Here is a 7,998-nt window from a genome sequence, read left to right on the forward strand (position 1 = left end):
GGCATTGTTTAAATTCCATCCTACTACTATATTACTATTATTATTATCCTCCTGCCCTTATTTTTATGGCGTTTTAAGGGAAGCGCTTCTGGCACAGCAGCACATTACCACAGCAGCGTCTCCAAGGATCCCCATTGCCCAATAATAGGCTTTTATTGGGCATACTTTTGACCCCCTTTTGATAAAAAATAAAGTCAGGAGGATAATAATAATAGTAAGATGGGCTATTACTATGGCATTAAAACAAATTACAAAAAAAAGAATTGGTACATTTAGTCTGATACATTATACAGTAAAACTGCAGATGAAACACAAATCAGAATATACATTAAATTATTATACAGTATGTTTCAGTGTTGAACCAGGTGTGAAAATTTTCAAATCTCCAAAAAGGTGTAGCCACCAGTTCGAAACACATTCATTCATAGGTCTGGTGCAAATGTGGCCATAAATGAATCACAGTTTGACCATACATCAACAAACTAGATGGATATGTTTAATGAAGCTGTTGAAAACCATAAATGTCCCCTTAAATTGAACTGTAGGGAGGATGGCATTGCTGAAGAAGGCCATGACCTGGCACAGATTTTACCATAAATGATTGAAAGGTCTGATGGTCATAAAATCTGTTAATTATCTTTAATACATGTTGTCAGAAAATGTCAAAGGACAAATTGCCACTTTGCAATTATATTTATCATTTTGATAATTTAACTATAAACCTAAAATATTATAATAATAACCATCAGTAACAAAAAATCATTACCATTATTAATTATAAACATTACATAATTTTTAGCATTATTATTATTGATAATAGACAGGTGATAATAGGATTTATAATTATTGGTTATGGTTATTAACTAAAAACTGTAGATATTATTCATAACAACATAATTATCCCATATTATCATATGAATGACATCACAGATCAGAGACTAGTGTAACTTTAGTCACTTGTGTTAGACACTTGATTGTCATCCATAGACCACAACACATCATATCGTCTCTGTCGGGTGGAAACCTCATACATTATGTTCCAAAACTGTTACTTTTCAGGATTTAAATAAGCATAATATTTTTATACTTTTGTGTGACGCTGTAGAATGATCAAGTGCAAGTAGGGCGTTCATTTAAAAAAAAAAGTTTAATATGGAGATAAGAGGTTTCTGCCCGACAGCGGCGAAATAGACACTGTACTACTAGTAATGTTCCTTTACTTGTTCCCCTTTAAAGTACTTCTTACCACCCATCATCATCATGTCTAACTATCCAGAGTTACACTGACCTTCCCTGGTAATATCTTCAGAGAACCACCTTGACCAGTGTAAATGTATGGAAAGAGTGTGTCAGTGAAAGTGTGTGTGAAGGTGTGTAGGTGTGTGTTAGTATCAGGATCAGAGAAGGACAGCTTTCCTTCATTCCAGTCCAGCTGGACTCTGATCCTCTGAGGTTTCTGCTTCACTGAGAGATCAGTTGTTGACCCTGATGAGAAGCATGCTTTGTATTTACCTTTATTTAACTTTATTCTCCAGAATTGACCACCTCCTTTCCCCTTCATCTGATAGGACTCTGGTAACACACCTACTGACCAGCTTGCATTGTCTCCAACCTCAACATCCCAGCTGTGAGTCCCTGAGTTAAAACCCTCAGAACCCAGGACATCGGCATTGTGTTCAAACCTCTCTGGGTTGTCAGGAAGCTGCTGTTTCTCTCCACGTCTCACACTGGTCAGATCATTAGACAGGATGTATTCTGGATAGGCAGTGTTGGGGTCCAGAATGACAGGAGTGTAGGAGACAATGTCCTTCATCTTGTCCCAGACTCTGAAGGTCAGGTTGCTCAGGTGTTTGGTCACATCTATCAGTGCTCCTGAGACCGGCTGTGGGTCCTGCAGTGTGAACTGGACTCTTTGCATTGTGGTCTTGTAGTTCTGCAGGAATGAGATGTGTTCAGCTCTCAGCTCCTCCTCTATGGCTCTGATTGTATTTGAAAGGGTTGAGATGTCTCTGTTTAGACCCTCAATCTTCTCCATCATCATCTGACTCTTCTTCGACTCTTCCTCCCTCAGTGCAGTAATGCTGGCCTCCTCTTCCTCTTGTAGAAACTGATGCATCTTCTTAAACTGTTTCTTCATCTGCCTCTTTGTGTGCTGAGTCTGGACCTTAATGTGTTCAGCTGTTTGATCATAGTTTGTTTTAACTTTATTAAAGACCTTCAGTTTCTCCTGTAAAGGCTTCAGTGATTTCTGGACTTCCTCCTTGTGATCCAGTGCAGCTTCATCGATGGGTCTGAATCTGTGGTCGGTGTGTTTTTTAGCATCTCGACACACAACACACACTGGCTGTTGACATTCCAGACAGAACAGTTTGAGTTTCTCAGCATGCAGACTGCAGAGAACCTCAGACCCTGTTGAAGCTCTCTGATGTCTCTCCTGTATGAAGGCCTCACACACGTTCTTCAGAGCCAGGTTTCTGGGTGGATCCACTGAATGTCTCTCCTTACAAACTGGACATTCCTTTATTACCTTCTCTCTCCACCATCTCTGTAGACAGTCTTTACAGAAGCTGTGGCTACAGGACAGGATAACAGGATCTTTAAAGATGTCACAACACACAGGACAGGAATAATCCTTTTCAGGGCGAGACAACGTGGAAGCCATTTGGTCTCTGAGTGAAGCTACTAACACACTGTTCAAGCCAGGAAATCAGCCAGTCAGTCGTGGTAACACTCCCTCCTCTAGAATGTTCCCTGAAGTTTACTTTCACTTTGAATCGTGGTTCGTGTTAAAGTCCATTCAGCTGACAGAGTCAGCAGCAGGTTCAAGTGGTCTGGGTCAGTATTCTCTCCTGTAGCTGTGGACAGACAGTCTGTCCTCTCTCACTGGAAGTTGTTTGATCTGAAGGTAAATCATATTGTCCGTCTCTTTGCGTGTGAAGAGGCAGAATAACAACCTCTCTGTTTCCTGGTTTCCCTCAGATGAGTCTGGTAGGAGTGGCGCTATGACACTAACGCACACACACACACACACACACACACACACACACACACACACACACACTAGGGCATTCACAACTAATGATTTTTACTAGTCGACTCATTTGACCAAGTACTAGTCGACTAGTCGAAATTTACATATTTTTTTTAGGGGGGGGCGTTGTTTAAATTCCATCCTACTACTATATTACTATTATTATTATCCTCCTGCCCTTATTTTTATGGCGTTTTAAGGGAAGCGCTTCTGGCACAGCAGCACATTACCACAGCAGCGTCTCCAAGGATCCCCATTGCCCAATAATAGGCTTTTATTGGCCATACTTTTGACCCCCTTTTGATAAAAAATAAAGTCAGGAGGATAATAATAATAGTAAGATGGGCATTAAAACAAATTACAAAAAATGTTTTTTCCCAACTATTCGACTAGTACCAACAGAGTCGACTAGTGGTTATACTAGTCGACTAGTTGGTGAAAGCCCTACTCTGAGGTAGCCACTGTTATATTATTCTATGATTCATCCGTATATTCATTATTGAAATATAGTCTAGGCTAGTACTCATCAGACCAAACTTGAGCCCATATACCGTCTTCAGAAACAAGCTCTAAGAACAATAAGTTGTGTACATTCAAGACATTCATCTCAGCTTTTATTTATTCGATTAGGTGTCCTCAGTATTTATCAAGTGAACCATCTTCAAATTGGTCTATTTGTTCATGGCTCATTGGGCAGAACCCTTCCCTCCTTTTTTCATCATATATTTGAGTATAATCTTCTGGTCCATAATTACTCAACACGTAGCTCAAATAACCTCAGACCCCCAAAGACCCGTACCTCTCATACTCGGTTTAATATAGGAGTTGTCTTCTCACCAATTCAAGAAGGTTCTGAAATCGCTTCTCTTATCCCCCAAATGCTTTCCATATGGTTTGCCTAATGAACCTGGGTCCATTCAATATTTTCCTTAGAGGTTTACTTTTTGTTCCTTTAACTTTTATTGTTGCGATATGTTTTTGCTGTTTCTTTTCTTTTTTTTGTTTCTTCATCTGTATGACAGATTAATGTTTTATTTGTAATAGATCATTTTATCCTATGAATGTACAAATATTCCCGTAGAATGCCACTTCTCAAGCCCCTGGAGGGTTTGTAGGCATTCTCCTTCACATTTTTACTGAATCTTTGTATGATTTTTGAATTCTCTTGTAACTGAAAATAAACAAACAAACAAACCTATGTACCTGTGTTGCTCGGTTGAATATCCATGGTCTCTGTTTCAGTGCGGGAAGGCAAGCAGGGAGAGGCAGAGGTGCGACGGGTGATCACGTACCCCGATGCCCACCAACTATTTGTAGGAAATGTCCCTTATGATGTGGACATGGCTGAGCTGAAGGAGTTCTTTGAACGTAAGTATAGTTATTTGCTTTATTTGCCTTGTCCTGAACAGAAAGATACTGATGTTGGTGTAAGAATACAATGACATTTAAAGGCAGTTTTTTTTTTCAAATACTGTTTATGAATATTGTAAGCAAGGTGTTTGAACTGCAAAATTTGCCCCACCCCTAACATTCAGTTGAGCAGTATTGTGATGTCAGGAATGGAGGAAGTCCACCCTGGTAAAATTGCCTAAACTTAGATTAAAGTTCTCAGTCGTGGTGACGAATTTCCTTCATTTGGAGACATACTGGCCATACATAAGATCACTGTAGATCTGCAAAAAAAAAAGTGTATATGTCATATGGAGGTTGCATAATATTAAATATTACTTGCACCCCCTTTAAACTGTGTGGTTTGCTTTTTGCATCTTTTAAAAGGAAATAATATATTTAATTGAATAAAAAGTACAAATGCACATTCAATAATCTTGATATGATTCCTGGGACGGTTTCACAAGCATTAAAGTGTTCCAAGACTTTTTGGACCCATTAAGAGTAGTTAATATCACAGAAATCGACATTGATTTAATTTAATTACATTCACTGTAGCATGCTGACAAACCTTAAATATTTGTTTATGCCCCGCATGTGACGTGTAACTTTGCAGAGTATGGCTCAGTCTTGGAGCTCAGGATCAACAGTTGTGGTGCGCAGAAGCTGCCTTTAACTTTTATTGTTGCGATATGTTTTTGCTGTTTCTTTTCTTTTTTTTGTTTCTTCATCTGTATGACAGATTAATGTTTTATTTGTAATAGATCATTTTATCCTATGAATGTACAAATATTCCCGTAGAATGCCACTTCTCAAGCCCCTGGAGGGTTTGTAGGCATTCTCCTTCACATTTTTACTGAATCTTTGTATGATTTTTGAATTCTCTTGTAACTGAAAATAAACAAACAAACAAACCTATGTACCTGTGTTGCTCGGTTGAATATCCATGGTCTCTGTTTCAGTGCGGGAAGGCAAGCAGGGAGAGGCAGAGGTGCGACGGGGTGATCACGTACCCCGATGCCCACCAACTATTTGTAGGAAATGTCCCTTATGATGTGGACATGGCTGAGCTGAAGGAGTTCTTTGAACGTAAGTATAGTTATTTGCTTTATTTGCCTTGTCCTGAACAGAAAGATACTGATGTTGGTGTAAGAATACAATGACATTTAAAGGCAGTTTTTTTTTTCAAATACTGTTTATGAATATTGTAAGCAAGGTGTTTGAACTGCAAAATTTGCCCCACCCCTAACATTCAGTTGAGCAGTATTGTGATGTCAGGAATGGAGGAAGTCCACCCTGGTAAAATTGCCTAAACTTAGATTAAAGTTCTCAGTCGTGGTGACGAATTTCCTTCATTTGGAGACATACTGGCCATACATAAGATCACTGTAGATCTGCAAAAAAAAAAGTGTATATGTCATATGGAGGTTGCATAATATTAAATATTACTTGCACCCCCTTTAAACTGTGTGGTTTGCTTTTTGCATCTTTTAAAAGGAAATAATATATTTAATTGAATAAAAAGTACAAATGCACATTCAATAATCTTGATATGATTCCTGGGACGGTTTCACAAGCATTAAAGTGTTCCAAGACTTTTTGGACCCATTAAGAGTAGTTAATATCACAGAAATCGACATTGATTTAATTTAATTACATTCACTGTAGCATGCTGACAAACCTTAAATATTTGTTTATGCCCCGCATGTGACGTGTAACTTTGCAGAGTATGGCTCAGTCTTGGAGCTCAGGATCAACAGTTGTGGTGCGCAGAAGCTGCCTAACTTTGGCTTCATAGTGTTTGATGACTCAGAACCTGTACAGAAGATCCTCAGCAACAGGGTAAGAATAATACAGATGTTGGATGGGTATAATTTTCGTGTTTTAATTTTTATTAATTTTAATTCTTTAGACAAACTTGCAACTGGAGCTGCACAACTATTAGCACTATTCATGTTATTAGCAAAATAAACGCAATTGTAACGTTACCCATGAATCTCAATATTGTAAGTGATGACAGTACTAGGGTTCATACCTGAATATGTTAATCCTTCCTAATAGACTTTTATTTTATTTTAAAGGGATATTTCACTTGTTTGGGGTCATTTTAACGTCTACTCAGGCGGTTGTGAGCACCTCAGACAGTTGCTTGATTCAGTATTAGTTTATTTTTTATAAGTTTTTGGAGAAAATTGAAATCTTTTAATATTAATAATAGAGAAACGTAATTAAAAAAAATACGGCCCCCTCACGCATTAGAAGGACAATATCAGTCACCAAAACCTCAACACATTGAAAAGGCTAGGGCGCTGTGTGTTTCTATACTCTCCTCACATGTCTCCTCACTTCGCTCCTCCAGCCCATAAAGTTCCGTGGTAATATGCATCTCTATGTGGAGGAGAAGACTCGTTCTGCAAGGGAGGGAGACAGGAGGGTCATACGGCCCAGGGGTGCCAGAGAGAGGATAGGGGGACGACCGCGGTACTGGGCGGCTCTGGACCCAGCGAGGCTCTCCAATCTGAGCTGACTTATTTTTTAAATGGATTCGATTGGACCAGGTTTGAATAAGAGGGGGAAATCTGATATCTGGACAAAATCTGTCTACATATTGTTTAGTTGAATTATGTTTACACATGGAATTATCATGCGTCATGTATCCAGATTGTCTAGAAATTAGGAGGAAGCCACGTTGATACAGACGAGTTGAACTCTGACCTCCTACAGACAGGCTTAAAGGAGACCCTGTGAATAAGTATGCTGAAAGGATTTCTGTTAGTAATTGAGCCCAAGTTGTAGTCGAGAGCCCTCCGCCAGCGCCTAGTCTTCGCCAGCTCCTGCTGAAGTCGCCAGCCACTCAACATCTCTGTAATGAAGTTGGCTGCCCCACCCCCTTCCTCAAACAAGTTTGAGAACCACTGGCCTAGACCAGTGGTTCCCAAATGTTTTCCTGCCAAGGAGACCTCAAAAAGCCAGAGCCTCTGGCTGCGACCCACCTATTGCAAAATGGCTTAATTCTTTTTGAAAAGTTGTATTTCTTTTTTTTATTTCTTTTTTTGGACACATTTTGTAAAATGTTGGCAATAATTACGTGCCAAAATAGGGATGCCAGGTTGAAAGTAGTTAACTGCCACAATCATTTAAAGATTTTTTATTAAATGTTTAATACAGACATTTGTGTGATGTTCCTCTCATTTCCAATTGGCCAACTGATGCCCCCTGGTGGTAATCTTTTCCTGGAATCAGTTATCGTGGTTTACCTCAAGTTAGTGCATGTGTTGTACTCTAATCTAGTGGTTCCCACATGGTGTGCTGAAACAATTCAACGTGCGTCTTGGGAATGTGTGACAATCGCACATCATTATTGCAATATATACAACTATACAAAAAAGTTGTGAATTATTTTACTCTTATACTTTGTGCGCATTCATCCCACACCCACCCTTAATGCGGTAATTGAATGCTTCTTTTCCCCCATGCTCTGGAGGCTCTGGCCTAAACCTGATGCATCATTTTTGGAGTGTTGATATTTCCACTTAATTTGGTGTTCCACCACATTTCAGAGGCTATAGGGCTCTAAT

The 7,998-nt window shown here is 39.2% G+C and overlaps 2 protein-coding genes across 2 annotated transcripts; one reads left to right on the forward strand and one right to left on the reverse strand.

Annotated features, from left to right (window-relative positions):
• Positions 1 to 114: 114 nt before the first annotated feature.
• On the reverse strand, positions 115 to 2,940 carry LOC308078372 (E3 ubiquitin-protein ligase TRIM35-like). The gene has a single exon (XM_080419499.1). The coding sequence runs from the start codon at positions 2,660 to 2,662 to the stop codon at positions 1,265 to 1,267; it is 1,398 nt and encodes a 465-aa protein (XP_080275625.1). The 5' UTR covers positions 2,663 to 2,940; the 3' UTR covers positions 115 to 1,264.
• A 2,099-nt stretch (positions 2,941 to 5,039) lies between these two features.
• Positions 5,040 to 6,965, forward strand: LOC308078913 (ras GTPase-activating protein-binding protein 1-like; the record flags this gene model as incomplete). The annotated part of the gene is made up of 4 exons (XM_080420254.1): positions 5,040 to 5,075; positions 5,383 to 5,509; positions 6,147 to 6,262; positions 6,780 to 6,965. The coding sequence occupies 4 exons, from the start codon at positions 5,040 to 5,042 to the stop codon at positions 6,945 to 6,947; spliced, it is 447 nt and encodes a 148-aa protein (XP_080276380.1). The 3' UTR covers positions 6,948 to 6,965.
• Positions 6,966 to 7,998: the final 1,033 nt, after the last annotated feature.

The sequence above is a fragment of the Gymnoscopelus braueri genome (assembly GCF_963280865.1).
Source record: "Gymnoscopelus braueri genome assembly, chromosome: 22".
In the NCBI taxonomy this organism is placed as follows: domain Eukaryota; kingdom Metazoa; phylum Chordata; class Actinopteri; order Myctophiformes; family Myctophidae; genus Gymnoscopelus; species Gymnoscopelus braueri.

What these genes read in the sequence shown, in the direction of transcription:
- LOC308078372 (XM_080419499.1), bottom strand. Translation starts at nt 2,662, where the DNA reads ATGGCTTCCACGTTGTCTCGCCCTGAAAAGGATTATTCCTGTCCTGTG.